This window comes from Trachypithecus francoisi, unplaced genomic scaffold (genome assembly GCF_009764315.1).
Source record: "Trachypithecus francoisi isolate TF-2019V2 unplaced genomic scaffold, Tfra_2.0 Lachesis_group3, whole genome shotgun sequence".
NCBI classification, from domain to species: Eukaryota; Metazoa; Chordata; class Mammalia; order Primates; family Cercopithecidae; genus Trachypithecus; species Trachypithecus francoisi.
In genome coordinates this window covers 113,017,610-113,039,634 of record NW_022681468.1, presented here as the reverse complement: position 1 = coordinate 113,039,634, position 22,025 = coordinate 113,017,610, and the positions used below count along the sequence as shown (strand labels likewise).

General features: G+C 40.6%; 2 protein-coding genes across 11 annotated transcripts in view; both read left to right on the top strand.

The window, feature by feature from the left end:
• The window catches only part of UBE2Q2 (ubiquitin conjugating enzyme E2 Q2), a 59,741-nt gene extending 57,673 nt beyond the window's left edge, over window positions 1-2,068 (top strand). For all 10 annotated transcript variants that reach the window (XR_004432199.1, XM_033190984.1, XM_033190982.1 and 7 more), the window contains one exon: window positions 453-2,068. Coding sequence is in view for 9 of the 10 variants with exons in the window: in XM_033190978.1 (XP_033046869.1) it covers window positions 453-524 (72 nt within the window). In the remaining variant the exon portion in view is untranslated. The remainder of the gene's footprint in view (window positions 1-452) is intronic.
• A 459-nt stretch (window positions 2,069-2,527) lies between these two features.
• The window catches only part of FBXO22 (F-box protein 22), a 33,284-nt gene continuing 13,786 nt past the window's right edge, over window positions 2,528-22,025 (top strand). The window contains exons 1-5 of the mRNA XM_033190974.1: window positions 2,528-5,130; window positions 5,509-5,647; window positions 14,301-14,388; window positions 15,213-15,308; window positions 18,624-18,788. Coding sequence (XP_033046865.1) covers window positions 4,988-5,130; window positions 5,509-5,647; window positions 14,301-14,388; window positions 15,213-15,308; window positions 18,624-18,788 — 631 coding nt within the window. The 5' untranslated portion in view covers window positions 2,528-4,987. The remainder of the gene's footprint in view (window positions 5,131-5,508; window positions 5,648-14,300; window positions 14,389-15,212; window positions 15,309-18,623; window positions 18,789-22,025) is intronic.

Genomic DNA, 22,025 nt, shown 5'->3' with positions numbered 1-22,025 from the left:
TACAGTAGGCTGGGTGCGGTGGCTCACACCTGTAATCCCAACACTCTGGGAGGCAGAGGTGGATGGATCACCTGAGGTCAGGAGTTGGAGACCAGCCTGACCAACATGGTGAAACCCCGTCTCTACTAAATACAAAACAAAACAAAACAAAAAACATTAATGGGACATAGTGGCGCATGCCTGTAATCCCAGCTACTTGGGAGGCTGAGGCAAGAGAATTGCTTGATCTGGGAGGTGGAGATTGCAGTGAGCTGTTTGCGCCATTGCACTCCAGCCTAGGTAACAGAGCAAAACTCTGTCTCAAAAAAAAAGAAAAGGAAAAAGAAAAAAAAATTATAGTAGATTTAAACGCCAAAATTATGAAGAGAGACTGTAGCTAGCCTTATTACATGCCAGTTCTTCTAATTTATTTAAGAATTAAGTATTTTAACTTCTTTTTCATTCTATTTCAGGCTGGTACACCCCTCCAAAGGAAGATGGCTAAATATGTTGACTGTTGTGTGTTTGGACTAATGTTGCTTTAAAGAAAATCTTAACCAATATGCAGACACAAGCTTTGAGTGCCCCTATTACAGCACTACTGAAGACGTTAGTTAATAGATATTTTAGTGGATAATCTGTCATCTGACATCCAGTATGAAGTTACAGCCTTTGCATTTTGCTCATTTTAGATATCTTGGACTGAGTAGTGGGGCCTTTATTGTATTTCTCCTGATAAATACACATACTGGCCACTCCTTATCTCTTTTTCTTGAAAAATGAACTTTTTAAAGCAGCCAAGTCAGCGTCAGGCTACCGAAGTTGAGGCTTTAGAGTACCTTTCCTATATTGAGCCCATGGGTTACAAGGATTTGCAATATATTGTTCCATTTACAGCCAATACAAATTTAATCGATGTTCAATATTGGTTTAGAAAATTTTAAGGCCTTCTAAATCATAATAGCTCTTTCATGTCTAAAACCATTTTATGATATTGCCAAAAGGATAGTAAACCTACTCATTAAATTGTTAAACTTTTTAATGACTATGTGAAGATATGAATTGTTTCCTGAAGATAATAACTCTTAATTGAGTTACATTGTACTTCTTAGGCAAAGCCGTGTAAAACTATATCAGTGAAGGCTTGCAAGTAGTGATTTCCACTGGGGCATCAGAGTCTTGCTGGGCTGAATCTGCTGCTTGTTGGTTCAGTGTTTCTTATGAACAAGAGCCACAGTATAGAACTTAAAGTTATTTAAAATACTAAGTCATCTTACGTTTCCATTTTATTAACGGGATGTTGCAATCATTTGTAAACTAATAAACTTATAAAGTGATTGGCACAAGACTCCTTGAGCAAAAGCTGCGCAGTTAAGTACAAAAAGATACTTAATTTGGAGACTCTTACAGTAATTTTTGCCATAGTCAAAACAATGGCTTTTACATTGAAAGATTAATAGAAACTCTACATATGTTAATTTTTGATAGAACCTGACTCAAATCAAGATACTCTCCATTTTATTGCCTTACCTGAATCAGTCCTTTTTGGTTGGTAATAGATTTTTTTAATACACCCAAGTTAGATTTAAAAGTAAATTCTAGTTATTAAGCACTTTTAACAAGAAATCCAGAAGCACATTTTTCTGCACAAACCAGTTACAAAGTTCAAAAGTGTTTGCATTTGCTTTGAGATTCAGTTTTTAACTTTGTAAACCACATCTGAGAGACTTGTCATTTCTGCATTATTGTGTGTGTTTAATTTCTTTTGATTCTATTTTGGTTAAGAGAGCAGTAAATTTTCTGGTATTCTTCTTCACTTGGCTACATTTGTATAAAGTTCTCATTGCCAGCTGCTCAGATAACAAGTGACAAGGCAGAATTCTTTAAAGCAGTAAAGTTCCTTAAGCCTAAGGCTAAATCTTGAATACATTGTTGAATTCTTTAATATCCTGATGGCAAGCAGATTGATAGCTGCACATTTGGCATGCTTTGTTTTATGGATTTTATTTTTAATTGCAGATTTATTTGGCAATGTATAGTAAATTTTGTAAACTTGCATCAAGTTTATGAATAAACCATTTAAAAATTTGGTTTGTGCTGATCATGGCAAGCAAAAAAAAGATTACTTTCTCATTTTTCCCTCATAAGAAAACTCTGCTTGATGTGTTTGTAGGCTCTATTGAGTTTCTGGAATAAGATATTTAAGGATTTAAGGAGGGAAGTGGTGAGGGGAGGCTTGGAAGACAGGCAGATTTAACAAGAGAAAGTGAAAGAACCTGGAAATGGTCTGTAGAATAGTCACCTTTTCCTCAGCCTTTTTCCTCTTCCATTCTCATTATAAATTCAAGTGCTACTTTTTCCTTATGGCTATCCTTAGTTCACCCAGTGAAAATAATCTGCTACTTCTTAGCGTACCCATGGCCTCCTTGCACACAATTGACAGGTTATTTCACATACAAGAAGTCCAGAGGTAGGATAACTCCAGGTGTACTGTACATCTGGGCTTTGATCTGCTTCCTTGAGATTTTTCTGTGTTGGTTTCATCTTTTGGTTGCATGTTATATGCAGCCACCTTACTTGATTCAGAGGTAGATACATGCCCCTGTTTTCTAGTGTCTCCTTCGGAGATGAGGAAATCTCTAAAAGCACCATCCCATCAAGCACACGGCCTCTCGCCTTTCCTTGGCTACATCAGGGACCTGTGCCCACCCCTAAACCAATGGTGAAAAGAATGAAACCATCGTGATTAGTGTGCACAAATGCTTCTCAAAGCATGATTTGGGGAACACTGGAGACCCCTGAGACCATTTCAAGAGGTTTTAAAAGACTATTTTCATAATACTAAAACATTTGCCATTTTCACTCATTCTTTCATGTGTACAAGGGAGTTTTCCAGAGGCTACATGATGTGATTTTGCAACAGATCAAATTCACAAGCAAATATGAGAATCTACCTGTCTTCTATTAAGACAGAAATTAAATATTTGCAACATGTAAAGTGATGCTGCCACTGGTAAACTGTCCTCTCCCTGTTTTATATCAGCCACAAAGAAAGAACGCCCACTTTGAAAGGCAATCGGGTGTCGTTCAGTAGCCAGAGAATGGAGAAGGGGAGCTCATGCTCTCAAGGCACCGTCTCCCAGAGGGATAGGAGGCTGGGGAGTTTGAAGAGTTAGCTGAGGGCACGGGGGAGGTATGAAGGGCATGCACAGGCTGGAGTTCCAGATAAGCAGGCATAGTCCCTGAACATGCTGCTTCATACATCCATGTTCACGAGATGCCAGTGAGCTTGCTTTTTAGAGAAGAGGATTTTAGCATTATGTTAATGATCTAAAGGTAACCGGAGGGTGCCTCTTTATCTTCCTCTGGTATTCCGAAAGGGGTCAGGAAGCTCTGGTGACATCTGGGCCATCTGGCTTCCTTAAGCAGCTGCGCCTATAAATACACTAAGGAAAAAAACTGGCTGGGCTTGGTGGTTCATACCTGTAACCTCAACGCTTTAAGAGGCGGAGGCAGAGGGATGTCTTGAGGCCAGGAGTTTAAGACCAGCCTGGGCAACATAGACCCTGGGTCTACCAAAAAAAAAAAAAAAGTCACAGCTACTCAGGAGGCTTATACCAGTGACAATGCCATACTATCCACCAGTGGGGGAAGGAGGATTTGGGAAATAGTTGTTTTCCATAAAAATATTTCGTTAATGTATAACATCTGTTTTTTAAAAAGTTAAGATGTTCTGATTTAATTTTTAATATGGTAAATATTGATAGTCATAACACACATAAACTATTGGTCGTGTCAATATTTTAGGGTGTAAAGGGTCCTGAGGCCATAATGAGAACTGCTGATTTAGACCAAGTTTCTGCCCAAGATCTGGCGATCAAATCAGGGCTCCCTTAGGAAGGAATTGGCGGGAGGAATGGATGTTAGGTGGGGACGAACCTGTGTCTGCTGTGCTTCCATTTTTTGGTGGTTCTCAGTTGGAGCATGCATCAGAATCGCCATAAAGTTTGTTAAAACATAGATTGCTGGGCCTCACCCCCAGTGTCTGATTTAGTAGGTCTGGGGTAAGGACGGGAAATGTGCTAAAACTTAGTAGTTTCCAGGTGAATCTGATGTTCCTGGCGGGGAACTGGTGCACAACTTGGGGCGTGCTTCACAGCAATAATCTCACTCAGCTACCTTAGAATGGCAGGTGCTATTTATGCCATTTTACTCATTCGAAACTTTAAACCTGAAGATTACAACGAGTTAACTAAGTTTACAAGGAATAAAGGCAGTGATTTTCACACACTAGGACAATTTCTTAAAAGCAAACACTGTCCGTTCAAAAATTGAGCTTATGCTATTTAAACAGGCATTGGAACTATGAAGAGCAATAAGTACTACCTAGTCTCTGCAAGGAATTTGTGAATTAGAGAACGATGTAAACTCAAGAAATATGGTGGTGCCAGGGCAGTGAGAGGCACACAGGATTTATTTTCACTGCAGGAGGCCTCCTGGAAAGTTGCCAGGCGCGGTGGCTCATGCCTGTAATTCCAGCATCTTTGGAGGTCCAGGCGCGAGTATCGCTTGAGCCCTGGAGTTTGAGACCAGCCTGGAGAGCACAGGGAACCCTGTCACTACAAAAAATACAAAAATTAGCTGGGCGTAGTGGCGGGAGCTTGTAGTTCAAGCTACCAGGGAGACTGAGGCGGGAGGATCGCTTGAGCCTGGGAGGTAGAAGCTGCAGTGAGCAGAGGCCGCGCCACTCCACTTCTGCCTGCCCACAGCATTAGACCCAATCTCAAAAATGAAAAAACAGTTCCGAGCGTATTATGGAACGGATGGCTTCAACCTCGGTGTGCGGACTCCAGGCCAGGGAACTCACCGGCGTTGCCACGCCCACCGTCCCCGTCGGCCGGAAGTGGTGCGGGCGCCTGCTCAGTGCGCGCCGGCCAGACGACTGTGTGCTGGCGTAATCGGGTTCCTCCGGGCCGCCGTAGAAGTGGTTCCGGCGGGCTAGTGAGGAATGGAGTCGGTGGGCAGTAGCGGCGAGCGCTGCGGCTGCTCCTCCGTAGACCCACGGAGCACCTTCGTGTTGAGTAACCTGGCGGAGGTGGTGGAGCGTGTGCTCACCTTCCTGCCTGCCAAGGCGTTGCTGCGGGTGGCCTGGTGAGGAGAGGAGGCGGAGGCGGGAAGCTTGCCTTGGGACACGCTGTGGGCATGTCCCAGGCTGGCGGCGTGGGGAGAGACCCTGGGGACCCAGGGCTCTCCCCAGCTCCCTCGCCCTACCTGAGGTTACCCGCTACCCGCGAGGTATCTCCCAGCCGTGGTACCCCGGAGGACTTCCCTGAGGGGCGAAGTTCCCCTTAAGGTTTTCTCCACATCTGGCTCTCCTTCTGAACCAGCGCCCTGACTGACACCTACCTCCCCCGGGGACTTTGTATCCGGCAGGGATCTCCTGCTGCTCCAGTGGGTGGGGGTTTGTGAGCTGTGGGAGAGACGAAAATGAACGTCCGTTTGCAATCCTTTGTACGTTTGCGTCCCCAGCGTGTGCCGCTTATGGAGGGAGTGTGTGCGCAGAGTGTTGCGGACCCATCGGAGCGTAACCTGGATCTCCGCAGGCCTGGCCGAGGCCGGCCACCTGGAGAGGCATTGCTTGGTTCGCGTAGTAGCAGAGGAGCTTGAGGCAAGTAGCAAGGGGTGTCATGCACAGTCATTTGCAGGTTGGTGGTTCAGTCTTTTGAGAACTATTTTTTTTTTTTAATCCCAGTTTTGTTAATTCAAGGAACATCTTCTTGTGCCGGGAAAAGATTTTGTAAACATCAGTTTTAGTGACCACACGGTAAGGATGTGTCATGATTTATTTGACCGTTCATCAAATGTTGGGCCTTTTAAGTATCCACATTTTCACTATTAACAACACCGCTGTGCAGAACCTTCTCTTCACCTGCTTCCCTTGAAGCAAGTTTTTGTTGTCTGTTTTACCGGGAAGACAACTGGGTGTGTCTTGCTCAGTGTAGCACACCTAGAAAGCCAAGAACCAAAACTTAAAGCCAAATATTTCAACTTTCGATCCTGTACTCTTTTGCTTCTCTGGCCCCCAACTTCAAAAGGGGAGCCAATACCTGGAGAGATGAAGACTCGGACTGTGGAGTTGGAGGGGCTGCAGGGTGCACCATCTCTCTGGGGAGTGGAAGGGAGCCCTTTGACAGTGAAGTGCCAACCTGCTACTCTGTCTTTACTTTAGTACGGCTTACAGACATAACTACGGTGCAGCTGTCACAATCAGGAAATTATCACTGATACATTTCTACCATTTTATCCTCAGACTCGGTTCAGATTTTGCCAGTTGTCCCAGTAAGGTTCTTCATGGCAAAAAGATCTGTTCCCAATTGTAAGTTGCTCTAAGTAAGTCATGTTTCTTTAATCTCCTTTGATCTGGAACAGTTTCACAAGCTTTGCTTGATTTTTCCAAATCTTGACACCTAGGAAAATTGCAGGCTATTTTGTAGAACATCCATCAGTTGTTTCTTTGCCAGGAAATAATCACAGAAGTGATGCTGTGCTCTTTGCATGGCATCCTTTAGGTGGCATGTGATTTCCATTGGTCTCGTTATTGGTGGTATTATATTTGAGTACTCAATTAAGGTGGTGCTTGCCAAGTGTCTTCACTAAAATCACTCTTCTGTAATGATTGTTTTGTGAAGAGATCATTTGAAACTATGTAAATATCGTGTTTCAATTCGTTTATTTATTTGTATCTGTACACTCTCGGAGTCTTACTTAATTCAGTGGGCTATAATCTGTTACTGTATTTTGGTGCTCAAATTACGCCCCCCCCACCACAGTTTGGCTAGTGGGAGCTCCTTCAGGCTGGCTTCAGTGTCTTTTTAGAGATGACTCCATTATCTTTGAGCACTTTTCTTTTTTCTGGCACAAGATGTTCTAAATTTGTCTTGGGTTTTACCTGCTTTTGTCCTGGAATTGGTCATTAAGCCCTGGCTCCTTTTGATGGAGTGTGGTATTTAGAAATCAAGGTCTAGACTCTTTAAGTGTACTCCTTGCCATTGAGGGATTTGCTGCTCCAAAGCCCAGTCATTAGAGCCAAGGAGTGTATGTATGTATATACATGCATGTGTATGTATATACATCAGCATACACATATACACATGTTTACAACTATATTTCTATGTATGTGGAAACTCATGAGTTCACACAGGTGCATCCTTTTCTAATCAAATGCAGGATGCTTTCTAGTTTTGTCTCTGCTCATATTTGTACCTCCCTTTTGGGCAAAGGGAAACTGGTTCTCATCATTCTTAATTTAGATATTACCTCAATGCCCCATATGTAACCAGTCTTCTGTTTCCCCCTTCCTTGGGTGGTCTTTCTCCTTACCTTGTCTGGGCTCTGGAACTCTCATCCCAGGGAGCTGGCCAGTATCCAAAGGCAGGCTTGTAGAAAACTTTTCTTCTCTGGTGCTTTGTCCCAACTCCTGCCATTTTTCCAGAAGTGTATCATTTGGAAAAATTCAAAATGCAAGCAGGCTTTTCCTCAGAAGTGTTCTCTGGAGCATCGTTTATAATAAGGGATACTAAAAACCGAATGTTAATTTAATAAATAAAGCTATTAAATTATAAACTGCAAGTGCATTAATGACAAGAGCAAATGTTGATTTTAAAAGTGAAAACAGATTATAAAATTATATATTTAGTATCATCTGAATTATTAAAGACCAAAAGGGAGAATAGAAAAGAAAGCCAAAATAGCTTTTTTTTTTCTATTGAATGTTTTAAAAAAGTTTTCTCTCTGTGGTCATCGTTTTCAAATTTTTACCACAACAGGCATTATTTTTCTATAGCTTTAAGAGTTTATACATTGTAGTGGCTGTTAATAGCCGGACAGACTAAGGTATGAATCGTAGCTTTGGCATATACCAGTGGTGTGACTTTGAAAAAGCTACTTAACCTCTCTGAGCCTTAGGTGCTATCTCCATAAAATATAAAGAAAAATAATAATTTTCCTGTGCCCTTATAGAGTTGTCGTAAGGATTAAATAATGAAAAGGTAATGCATATAACACATTACTTATAGTGCCAGGAGCATAAGTTCTCAATAGATACCTGTTAAATATTCTTTCATTAGTATCATTATTAAAGTTCACATAGTTATAGTAATGCCCTTAGAGGAGTTCCTCCATTGTAGTAAACTGCTGGTGAGACAAAAACATGAAAACTCTATCCAAATCATACGTGCTGTTATTTGTGTTTTCCAAGTTATCTAGTGGACATGGGTACTTTTATAGCCATAAAGAAAGTTGATTTAACTTTTCTATTAGAAATATTTTAAAGTCCGCCCGGCACGGTGGCTCATGCCTATAATCCCAGCACTTTGGAAAGCCGAGGCAGGCAAATCGCTTGAGGTCAGGAGTTAGAGAACAGCCTGGCCAACATGGTGAAACCCCCGTCTCCACTAAAAATATTAATATAAATATTTAAAAAGATTAAATACTTAAAAATATCAAATATATAAATAAAAATATTAAAGTACAAAAATTGGCTGGGCGTGTTGGTGCAAACCTGTAAGTGCAGCTACTCAGGTAGCTGAGGTAACAGAATCGCTTGAACTGGGGAGATGGAGTTTGCGTGAGCCCAGATTGCGCCACTCCAGCCTGGGTGATAGAGTGAGACTCTGTCTCAAAAAAAAAAAGAAAAGAAATATTTTAAAGTCCGCCAAAAGCTTTATAAAACAACTTGCCATTTGTAACTTCTTTGAACAGTGGAATGTGGTGCTAGCTGTCTTAACTGTGCTCTGAGAACATTTCATGTTGAGACTTGTTATGTCACTTCTTCTAGTGTGAATTAGGAAGGAAAATTCAGCAGTTGTTTTTCAATGGGTGCCAGGAGAGGGAGATTCATAAAATCTCAGGACCAGACTTTTAATCCTTGTTCAGGAGTAGGAAACCTGAGGCCTAAAAGCTTGATGAGGGTTATTCTGCTGGTTTGTGGCAGAGTTGCCACTAAGACCTAAATCTGTTTTTTGTTTCTTTTTGTTTTGTTTTGTTTTGTTTTGTTTTTGAGACAGAGTCTCACCTGTTGTCCAGGCTAGAGTGCAGTGGCCTGATCTCGGCTCAGTGCAGCCTCCACCTTCTGAGTTCAAGTGATTGTCCTGCCTTAGTCTTCTGAGTAGCTGGGACTACAAGTGCAAGCCACCGCACCCAGTTAATTTTTGTATTTTAGTAGAGATGGGGTTTCACCCTGTTGGCCAGACTGGTCTCACCCTGGCCCCAGGTGACCCACCCACCGTGGCCTGCCAAAGTGCTGAGATTACAGGCGTGAGCCATGGTGCCTGGCCCCTAAATCTCTTTGAGTTCTCTCTCCTTTACTCACTATACCAGGCATCACAGATTCAGATGACTTGAAGGTCAGGCAGTTAGGTGAAGAGGGTCAGGTAGCTCAACAGAGTGGTAGCACCATGGCAGACTGGAAAGACTTGCCTCCATTTAGCCTTAGTTAAGAGGCATGTAGTCTAACTGTTGCCAAAATGTCCAGTTTTTAAAAAGAATCTGGAAATCTACATTTTATGTAAAAATTCGGTGGAATTTTGAACATTGGCACTCAGTTTACATTTTCTGAAAATGCTGTGTGGACCAAGGAAACTATATCTGTAGGTCTTGGGCAGCCCTGGGCCCCACAGGCCATCATGCTATCTGTCTCTTTTATTAGTTTATCTATATAGAATGTATTCTGAAACATCTTGGCATTCCCCCAAATTATAATGGACCAACTTTTTTTCCCCCCACTTAACCAATAGTGAGGCTTTGCTATATCCTAAGTACTTCATGGACCAACTTTTTTTTTTTTTTTTTTTTCCCATTTAACCAACAATGAGGCTTTGCTGTATCCTAAGTACTTCATTCTGGTAGTAAAAAATATTTGAAAATAGCTAGCTTAGAAAAATATTTTCATCATTTTCATTTAATTCAGCTGCTTTGCCACTTGTCTTTAATTGGAAAGTTTAGTTGAAAATAAGTGAGTCTGAATAAGCCCAGCTCATAGGGGAGATAGGGCACAAATAAGATTAACTAGGGGTAAGGGATGTTGCATCTGAGGTCCATAGTCCTGAGGGAGTTTAGGAAAAGGTTTTGGAGAGGAGGTGGCACTTAAAGTGTCTCTAGAGGGAAACAGTCTTAAGTTCTACAGGAACAGAGCAATAGAACACATGGGGAAGTGGGTGTGTCTGGATAATATTAATAGTAAGCTAAGGGGCCCTGAAGGATGCCTTGTTGTCAAGGCTGGAAATGGAGGCTTGGAGTATTTGATTTGATGAGCAGTGAAAAGAAGAGTGATACCCCAGTACTGAGATTTTTCTGATACTGTAATGCCTGTTCAAATAAAGCAAGTGTGTCTTTTGCTGGTTCTTGATGTTTTTGTTCTAAGAGCTTCAGTTATTAAGAAAATGAACTTCTTGAGGGCTGGAATGAAGAAATAGTAGGTGTTTAGTAAATGAACTGAAAATGAAAGAGCGTAAGTGAAAAGTAAATGAGAAGTAGATTGACTCAGAATGTCAACATTGACCTGAAAGAAGGTAGGGTACCAGCAGTTTGGATGGGGTGATACTTTTTTTTTTTAATTTAAGTTCTGGGATACATGTGCAGAACGTGCAGGTTTATTACATAGGTATACGCGTGCCATTGTGGTTTGCTGCACCCATCAACCTATCATCTACATTAGGTATTTCTCCTAATGCTATCCCTCCCATAACCCCCGACTCCCCGACAGGCCCTGGTGTGTGATGTTCCCCTCTCTGTGTCCATATGTTCTCATTGTTCAGCTCCCACTTATGAATGAGAACATGCAGCATTTGATTTTCTGTTCCTGTGTTAGTTTGCTGAGAATGATGGTTTCCAGCTTCATTCATATCCCTGCAAAGGACGTGAACTCACCCTTTTTTATGGCTGCACAGTATTCCATGGTGCATATGTGCCACGTTTTCTTCATCCAGTCTGTCATTGATGGGCATTTGGGTTGGTTTCAAGTCTTTGCTATTGTGAACAGTGCTGCAGTAAACATGCATATGCACATGTCTTTATAGTAGAATGATTTATAATCCTTTGGGTATATACCCAGTAATGGGATTGATGGGTCAAACGGTATTTCTCTTTCTAGATCCTTGAGGAATCATCACAGTGTCTTCCACAACGGTTGAACTAATTTACACTGCCACCAACAGTGTAAAAGTGTTCCTATTTCTCCACATCCTCTCCAGCATCTGTTGTTTCCTGACTTTTTAATGATCGCCACCCTAACTGGTGTGAGATGGTATCTCATTTTAGTTTTGATTTGCATTTCCCTAATGACCAGTGATGATGAGCCTTTTTTCATATGTTTGTTGGCTGCATAAATGTCTTCTTTTGAGAAGTGTGTGTTCCTATACCTTGCCCACTTTTTGATGGTATTGTTTTTTTCTTGTAAATTTGTTTAAGTTTCTTGTAGATTCTGGATATTAGCCCTTTGTGAGATGGATAGATTGCAAAAATTTTCTCCCATTCTGTAGGTTGCTTGTTCACTCTGATGATAGTTTCTTTGGCTGTGTAGAAGCTCTTTAGTTTAATTAGATCCCATTTCTCAATTTTGGCTTTTGTTGCCGTTGCTTTTGGTGTTTTAGTCATGAAGTCTTTGCCCATGCTTGTGTCCTGAATGGTATTGCCTAGATTTTCTTCTAGGGATTTTATTGTTTTAGGTCTTACAGTTAAGTCTTTAATCCATTTTGAGTGAATTTTTGTATAAGATGTAACGAAGGGGTCCAGTTTTAGTTTTCTGCATATGGCTAGCCAGTTTTCCCAACACCATTTATTAAATAGTGAATCCTTTTCCTGTTGCTTGTTTTTGTCAGGTTTGTCAGAGATCAGATGGTTGTAAATGTGTGGTGTTATTTCTGAGGCCTCTATTCTGTTCCATTGGTCTGTATATCTGTTTTGGTACCAGTACCATGCTGTTTTGGTTACTGTAGTCTTATAGTATAGTTTGAAGTCAGGTAGTATGATGCCTTCAGCTTTGTTCTTTTTGGTTAGGATTGTCCTGGCTATAAGGACTCTTTATTGATTCCATATGAAATTTAAAGTAGTTTTTTCTAATTCTGTGAAGAAAGTCAATAGTAGCTTGATGGAGATAGCATTGAATCTCTAAATTACTTTGGGCAGTATGGCCATTTTCACAATATTGATTCTTTCTATCCACGAGCATGGAATGTTTTTCCATTTGTTTGTGTCCTCTCTTACTTCCTTGAGCAGTGGTTTGTAGTTCTCCTTGAAGAGGTCCTTCACATTCCTTGTAAGTTGTATTCCTAGGTATTTTATTCTCTTTGTAGCAGTTGTGAATGTGAGTTCACTCATGATTTGGCTGTCTGTTATTCGTGTGTAGGAATGCTTGTGATTTTTGCACATTGATTTTGTATCCTGAGACTTTGCTGAAGTTGCTTATCAGCTTAAGGAGATTTTGGACTGAGATGACTGGGTTTTCTAAATATACAGTCATGTCATATGCAAACAGAGACAATTTGACTTCCTCTTCTCCTATTTGAATACGCTTTATTTCTTTCTCTTGCTTGATTGCCCTGACCAGAACTTCCAATACTGTGTTGAATACAAGTGGTGAGAGAGGGCATCCTCGTCTTCTGCAGGTTTTCTTTTTTTTTTTTTTTTTGAGACGGAGTCTCGCAGTCGCCCAGGCTGGAGTGCAGTGGCCGGATCTCAGCTCACTGCAAGCTCCGCCTCCCGGGTTTACGCCATTCTCCTGCCTCAGCCTCCCTAGTAGCTGGGACTACAGGCGCCCGCCAACTCGCCCGGCTAGTTTTTTCTATTTTTTTTAGTAGAGACGGGGTTTCGCCGTGTTAGCCAGGATGGTCTCGATCTCCTGACCTCGCGATCCACCCGTCTCGGCCTCCCAAAGTGCTGGGATTACAGGCTTGAGCCACCGCGCCCGGCCTTCTGCGGGTTTTCAAAGGGAATGCTTCCAGCTTTTGCCCATCCAGTATGATATTGGCTGTGGGTTTGTCATAAATAGCTCTTACTATTTTGAGATACGTTCCATCAATACCTAGTTTATTGAGAGTTTTTAGCATGAAGGGGTGTTGGATTTTATCAGAGGCCGTTTGTGCATCTGTTGAGATAATCATGGTTTTTGTTATCAGTTCTGTTTATGTTATGGATTACGTGTATTGATTTGCATATGTTGAACCAGCCTTGCATCCCAGGGATGAAGCTGACTTGATCGTGGTGGATAAGCTTTTTGATGTGCTGCTTGATTCGGTTTGCCAGTATTTTACTGAGGATTTTCACATCGATATTCATCAGGGATATTGGCCTGAAATTTTCTTTTTTTGTTGTGTTTCTGCCAGGTCTTGGTATCAGGATGACGCTGGCCTCAAAAAATGAGTTAGGGAGGCGTCCCTCTTTTTCTATTGTTTGGAATAGTTTCAGAAGGAATGGTATCAGTTCCTCTTCGTACCTTTGGTAGAGTTTGGCTGTGAATTCGTCTGGTCCTGGGCTTTTTTTGCTTGGTAGGCTATTACTGCCTTAATTTCAGAACTTGTTATTGGTCTATTCAGAGATTCGACTTCTTCCTGATTTAGTCTTGGGAGAGGGTATGTGTCCAGGAATTTATCCATTTCTTCTAGATTTTCTAGTTTACTTGCATAGAGGTGTTTATAGTATTCTCTGATGGCAGTTTGTATTTCTGCGGGATCACTGGTGATATCCCCTTTATCATTTTTTATTGTGTGTATTTGATTCTTCTCTCTTTATTAGTCTGGCTAGCGGTTTATCTATTTTGTTAGTCTTTTCAGGAAACCAGCTCCTGGATTCATTGAGTTTTTGAAGGATTTTTCATGTTTCTATCTCCTTCAGTTCTGCTCTGATCTTAGTTGTTTCTTGCCTTCTGCTAGCTTTTGAATTTGTTTGCTCTTGCTTCTTTAGTTCTTTTAATTATGATGTTAGGGTGTCAATTTTAGATCTTTCATGCTTTCTCCTGTGGGCATTTAGTGCTGTAAATTTCCCTCTAAACACTGCTTTAGCTGTGTCCCAGAGATTATGGTACATTGTGTCTTTGTTCTCATTGGTTTCAAAGAACATCTTTATCTCTGCCTTCATTTTGTTATTTGGCCAGTAGTCATTCAGGAGCAGGTTGTTCAGTTTCCATGTAATTGTGCGGTTTTGAGTGAGTTTTTTAATCCTAAGTTCTAATTTCATTGCACTGTGGGCTGGGTGATACTTTAAGGGACTATGCAGAAGCACTCATGGATTCATGGGATCCAATTCCAATTTTTTTTTTTTTTTGGCAGAATGTTCGCATCTTACCACATACAGTTCTTTACATGGCTGATTCAGAAACTTTCATTAGTCTGGAAGAGTGTCGTGGCCATAAGAGAGGTAAATATCAAAAGAAAAGCTTTTGTTTCTCTTTTTTTTCATCATGTGCCTTCTGTTTGGAGTTCAATATTGTACTTGTCCTGAGAGTTAATTGACTTTCTGAGGCTCTGGGACTGCCACCTGTAGTATGCATGAATGTATCTATCTTTGAACCTTGAGGAACCCTTTCTGCTTCAGATTGATTTCTAAACCTTGTAGTGCAATTGAAACAAATTCATTAGAAAGGTGTTTTTCTCAATTTGAGATGCTTTAATTCTCCAGGCACTTTTTATTATTAAAACAGGTTGTATGACTTTGGCTATTCAGGCCTTTTACTGTATTGAAACATGAGGTCCCGTTTACCAAAGTTATGTAGAGAAATGGTGCATTTTTGGCTGGCTGAGGGAAAAGGCAGAATAGGTATTCAAGATGGGCATACGTAGGCCCCAAGTTAGACTTACATAATGGATTCTTATTGTCTAATTTGAATCCAGTTAACTGTTGATGCAAATAGTAGTTATACTGCAATATCAGCTGAACAGAAAGATACAATAGCAAGTCTAAAATTCAGCTGTTACTGCTAAATTTGACATCACTGGGGCAAAAGCATTATATGAACAGAGAGGAAAGGCAGACTAGTGGTGCAAAAGATCAGATTTAGAATTTAAAAGCCAGGACCAAAACAGGTAAAGTGTTTGTTTTAATCAATGCTTTTAGACCTTTATTTAGAGCATTCTCGTGTCAGGTGACTTAAATATTTCCAGTATTTGCTTTTTTACTTTTTCATTGTCAGATCTGACTTTAAATGGATGATATTTAATCATTTTGCTACTGTATTTTTACAGCAAGGAAAAGAACTAATATGGGAACAGCACTTGCCCTTGAGAAGCTATTCCCCAAACAATGCCAAGTCCTTGGGATTGTGACCCCAGGAATTGTAGGTGAGAAAAATTAGCAACTTGATGATTTCCTCCTTGCATTAATGTGGGGTCCTTTGGATTGGTGAATTATTTTTAGCTTGGAACCACATTTCTGTTTCTGGACATCTGCAATACAATAAAGTCAGTCATATTTACCATGACTTTATATTTGCCTTATATTAATGTTTATTAAGTTATTGTGGTATTTCTCATCTCAAGGCTACCTGTATAATGCATATCCAGTAGTCATTCATAAGAGGGGAAAGATCTCATTCTGCCTCCCTCCAAATTAGGAAGTATTTGTGGGCATTTTCAGAGTTCTGTCAGTTCAAGCAGTATTGTTTCTGGTGGGTAGGGGTGAGATGGGACTGGGATTAGGAGCAAAGATGGGCCTTGTTAGGAAACTTCTGTTTCTTTACTTTGGTACCACTCTTTGACATTTATAGCCTGAGGCTGTGCCCCTTTCCATGCTTGATTGCTGCTGGTGAATTTTTGCTGATTTTTATTATTTTTATTATTTTTTATTCTTTTCTGTAGTTAATTGGGGGAGGGGAGATTCTGTTGAGGCAGTAATGGTGCAGTGGTTAGATACCTGGATTGGAATGCCAGCTGTACTGCTTAGTATCGTATGACTTTGAGCAAGTTACCTCACTTCACGGGGCTTCACTATCCTCATCAAGGAAGTGGGGATGATGACAGTAGTACCTTCCTTGGAGGGTTGTGAAAATTAAATGAGTTAACACTTGTAAAGCATAGAGATACACAGAAAGCAGTCAGTAAATGTTAGCTGTCATGTATTTATTATTTTTTTTTTTTAGATGGAGTTGCACTCTTGTCGCCCAGTCTGGAGTGCAATGACGTGATCTCCACTCACTGCAACCTCTGTCCCCCAGATTCAAGCGATTCTCCTGCCTCAGCCTCCCAAGTAGCTGGAATCACAGCCGCCCACCACCACCACACCTGGCTATTTTTTGTATTTTTAGTAGAAACCGGGTTTCACCATGTTGGCCAGGCTAGTCTCAAACTCCTAACCTCAGGTGATCCACCACCTCAGCCTCCCAAAGTGCTGGGATTACACGTGTGAGCCACCACACCTGGCCACTGTTATGTTTTTTAGTTGTAACTCAGTAGTACTCTACTGAGAATTGTCATTTTTAATCTCCACTGAAAGAGTTTTGATCTGAATTTGAGTCTTGTGCCGTAAGAAGAATTTCACGTGTTTACAAATGAATATTGTTCAGTTGCTCTAGCTTTGGTTTCTAAAGGGCTTAACATTTTTTTAAAAAAAAGCTTATTTCTTTTTGGCTGGGCGTGGTAGCTCATGCCTGTAATCCCAGCACTTTAGGAGGCCAAGGCAGGCGGATCACTTGAAGTCAGGAGTTGGAGACCAGCCTGGCCAACATGGCAAAACCCCATCTCTACTAAAACATGTAAAAATTGACCAGGCACAGTGGCTCACGTCTATAGTCACAGCACTTTGGGAGGCCAAGTTGGGTGGATCATGAGATCAGGAGTTCAAGACCAGCCTGGCCAACATGGTGAAACCCCATCTCTACTAAAAATACAAAAATTAGCCAGGCATCATGGCGGGCACCTGTAATCCCAGCTGCTCAGGAAGCTGAAGCAGGAGAATTGCTTGAGCCCAGGAGGCGGAGGTTGCAGTGAGCCGAGATCATGCCATTGCAGTCCAGCCTGGGTGATAGAGCAAGACTCTGTCTCAAAAAAAAAAAAAAAAGGTAAATTAGCTGGGCATGGTGGCTCATGCCTGTAATTCCAGCTACTTGGGAGGTTGAGGCAGGAGAATTGTTGGAAACCGAGACGCAGAGGTTACACCACTTCACTCCAGCCTGGGTGACAGAGTGAGACTCTGTTTCCAAAAAAAAAAAAGTTTTTTTTTTTTATGCTAGTAATATTTATTTTTAGAAGCAGAAAAATTAGAAGATTCAGGTAAGCAAAAGCAAAACAATTAAGCACCTTTAAGCACCACAGAGTTAACCACTCGTATGATGTTAACCTTTATTTATATATGTATGTAAATATAAAAAACCAGAATAAAATTTTCTATAGACTTGTAACCTACTGTGTTAGTCTGCTAGGGCTACCATAACAAAATACCACAGACTGGGTGGCTTAAACAACGGAAGCTTATTTTCTCACAGTTTGGGAGGCTACATGTCCAAGATTGGGGATGGTCTCTCTGAAGCTTGCTTACAGCTGCTTTCTCACTGTGTTCTCATGTGGCCTTTTCTTTGTACATAAGCGTGCCTGCTGTCTCTTTCTCTTTTGGATTAGGGCCCTACCCTTATGACCTCATTTAATTTTTTTTTTTTTTTTTTTGAGACGGAGTCTTGCTCTGTCGCCCAGGCTGGAGTGCAGTGGCCGGATCTCAGTTCACTGCAAGCTCCGCCTCCCAGGTTTACGCCATTCTCCTGCCTCAGCCTCCTGAGTAGCTGGGACTACAGGTGCCCGCCACCTCGCCCGGCTAGTTTTTTGTATTTTTTAGTAGAGACGAGGTTTCACCGTGTTAGCCAGGATGGTCTCGATCTCCTGACCTCATGATTCACCCGTCTCGGCCTCCCAAAGTGCTGGGATTACAGGCTTGAGCCACCGCGCCTGGCCTACCTCATTTAATCTTAACTATTTAAAGGCCTTATCTCCAAATATAGTCACATGGGGGGTTAGGGCTTCAACATGAATTTGGGGTAGGCAGTAGGGAGGGGATGACACAGTTCAATCTGTAATATCTACCTGTAAAATTCAGAGCATATTACAAACATATTTCCATGTCTATAAATATACATTTGTCATCATTTTAATGGCTATATTCTATGATACCAATGTAACTTTTAATCTCAATACCAGTGTGGGACATTCAGGTTTTTTCTCTTTATTTCCTATTTGAAATTATGTGGTAAAATACTTGGGTATATATATACTTTATATAATTGTCAAATATTTTTAGGGTAAACTTTTAAAAATTGGAATTGCTCTGAAAGTGTATTTACTACTGCCCCAACTTTTTATTTTGAAAAGTATGGAAAAGTTGAAAGAATAATAGAATAGCATGATAAATACCCATATACCCTTTATCTAGTTTAGCAGTTGAAAAAATTTTGCAACATTTGTGTTTTCTCATTTTGCTTATACAAAATTTCTGTCTGAACCATTTGAAAGTTAAATTGCAAACATCATGACACTACACCCTAAAACTGTCAAAGCTGAAAAACTTTTACTCAGATAGTGGCTTGTTAGCTTGATGATTATCTTAGTGACCGAAACTGTGGTTATCTAGTTTTTACTGAATGTATTGATGAAACTGTTTAACTTTTTCTCTAGTGACTCCAATGGGATCAGGTAGCAATCGACCTCAGGAAATAGAAATTGGAGAATCTGGTTTTGCTTTATTATTCCCTCAAATTGAAGGAATAAAAATACAACCCTTTCATTTTATTAAGGATCCAAAGAATTTAACATTAGAAAGACATCAGCTCACTGAAGTAGGTAAGTTACTTTTATTTATCATTAACTGCTCATTTTATTGATTAATTTTGATTTCTTTGTAATTCTGGCTAGTTGGTGGATATTAGGTTCCTTTGGGAGAATCTGAATTAAGTACACCTGTTACTGGAGCTGTGGCTAATTCAAACAGATGATTCACAGAGGCCAGTATGATACACGTTTGGTAGAATTGATTTACTTTTTAAATTATTTTACTTGCATTAAAGCCCAAGAGAACCAGAGATGAAACTTTTTTCATAAATACTCTGTTGATGATAAACTTGTTTGTATTTAATTCTGAATTTTAAGGAATTCTTGCTCTAATAGTTTATTTCATTTTGCTCTATTTTTATTTTGTTAACCTATTTTTTTTTTTATTCTAGTAACAAGCGTTTTAGAAGTTTTTAGAAGATGCAGGTTAGTTCTTTGTGAACTAATTAGAAAGATGGGAACAAGTAAAGTGACCCTGATGAGTGTTAGGAAAGGTATGAGTTAAGGCAAGTCTATCAAGCAAGGGCTATGCTGGGAAACATCCCATAGGTAGTGTGGATGGAGCCCTGAAGTGAATTTGAAGAGGTAAAGGGTTGGCTTAATGTCTAAGCTTAGATGGGAAAGCTTAACTTAATACAATCAACAACTAACAAGTTACTCAAGGAAAGCAGCATTAAAGCCTTTTATCTATATCTGCAAATGAACTGATTGAATTCACTTAATTCATTAAAAATCAGTGTTGGCATAAAAGCTATTCAGTGGTAACACCTCATTTTTGCATAGATCAGCCAGCCTGTAGAGATAAACCTCTGTTATTTGAAATGGGACTTAAACCAGCAGGAGTAAAAAATTGTGTAGCACCAAAGGTAAAATTTGTTTTACTGATGAGGAAAAAAGGGGGTATACACATTGAAACTAGTTTTTACAACTATCCCTGACAATGTGGAAAAACAAAACAAAACTTGCAAGTCGGTGAATGGGAGGGGAAGCACAGAACAAGAAGTATTAGCAGCAAAGACTAGCAGCTGGGAGCCTCTTAATAATGTGGAAGAGGGTGGTCAGGTCAAGGTAGGTGGTGAAAAGTCTCAACAGCCAGCTCTGGTGTGACACAGGGTAGTGTAGCTATTAATGCTGACTTAGAAATGAAATCAGTATGTTGAAGAGATATCTGCACACCCATGTTTATTGCAGCACTGTTCACAATAGCTGGGATATGGAATTAACCTAAGTGTCCATTAGCTGATGAGTAGATAAAGAAAATGTGGTATATATACATAATGAAATGCTCTTCAGCCATAAAGAAGGACATCCTGTCATTTGCATCAGCATGGATGAACCTGGAGGATGTTAAGTGAAATAAAGCCAGGCCCAGAAAGACCAGTAGTACATGATCTCACTCATGTGTGGAATCTGAAAATGTTGCTCTCATAGAAATACAGAGTTGAATGGCAGTCACCAGGGTCTGGGGTGGTTGGGAGGGGGTTTGGGGAGATGATGGTCAAAGGATACAAAATTCATTTTGGAGGAATAAGTTCTAGAGGTCTGTTGTACAACATGGAGACTATAGTCAGTGACCATATATTCTTTTTTTTTGAAGACAGAGTCTTACTTTGTTGCCCAGGCTGGAGTGCAATGGCATGATCTCAGCTCACTGCAATCTCTACTTCCTGGGTTCAAGTGATTCTTATGCCTCAGACTCCCGAGTAGCTGGACTACATGCTGTGTGCACCACCATGCCCGGCTAATTTTTTTTTTTTTTTTTTTTTTTGTCTTTTTAGTAGAAATGGGGTTTTACCATGTTAGCCAGGGTGGTCTCAAACTCGTGGCCTCAAATGATCCACCTGCCTCAGCCTCCCAAAGTTCTGGGATTACAGGTGTGAGCCACTGCACCTGGCCGTATACTATATTCTTGAAGAATGCTAAGAGAGTGACTGTTAAGTGTTCTTACTACAAAAATGGTAACTATGTGAGGTAATGCACATGTTAATTAGATTTAACCTTTCCACAATGTATATACACTTCAAAACATGTTCTACCTTGATAAATACATACAATTTTATCTGTCAGTTAAAAAATAAATAGAAGGTAGTCAACCTTAAAAGATTGCAGGCTTATAGCTACTCTAGTTCTGCTACTTTCTGGCTCTCCAGTTAGGGCAAGTTTTTCAATTTTTCTAAGCCTCCATTTTCCTCATCTATAAAGTGGAAATAACTAACATTGAATTCACAGAATTGTGAAGATTAAATGAAATGACTTCCATAAAACACTTAGCAACAGTAGATTGTAGCTAGATGCTAGTGTTGGCTTTTACCCTAGGCAGGATTTACTATGTGTCACACAGGCCCTTCATCTGTGGTGTGCCCTTGTAGTTTGTGGGGGGAATAGTAAGGTTTTAAGTGTCCTTAGCTCATTCAGAAGCCGCATGCCAGAGGAGTATACATGTATCTTGGCCTGAAGCGACAATTAGCGATGGCCAGTGTTTATGGAGGTACTGTATGCCAGGTACTAACTATGCTGCGCAGCACTTCTAATCTTCACCACAGCTTTGCCAGATAGAATTCTTAATGGGATATTTTCGATGAGGAAACTGAACTTTAATGGCAGTAGAGAGTTAAGGCTTTTAGGGTATATAAATAGCAGAGTTAGCAGAAATGTTAAAGCTGTTCTAAATTAAGGATGCCAAACTTCCTTTGGTAAAAGGTCAGATAGTGCCTTTAAAACTGACCCATTGTTAAGTGTAAAGGCAAAATGAATTTGAGGAGCAAATGTGGCTATGTGCTGAGCTTATGTGATATTGTAATATAATGAGACTTGGAGCTAACCAAGTTCAGCAAACGAGGTCTTTTTCAGAGTTGGTCAGGTGGTTAGCAAATAGTAGGTCTGAAACTCAAAGGAATGGCTGTGGCCAGACATATTGGTTTGAGAGCCATTTGCATGTTGCCTGGCAGTCTGTAAAAGCATCAAGTGCCATTTTGAAGGCCTTGGAGTAAGCCAGTCCAGGGCACCTTAGCCCAGATTCTGGAAAGATTTACGGCAGCAAATTTAGTATAAGGAAGGAAGAAGATGAAGAATGTGTTAATGTTGACAAGGTGACTATCTATATTCAATTGGCTTATAATGTAGAACTCCTACATTAATTTTATTCAGGCTGGGTATGGTGGCTCATGCCGGCAATTTCCGTACTTTGGAAAGCTGAGGCGGGAGGATCGCTTGAGCCCAGGAGTTCGAGACCAGCCTGGACAATGTAGT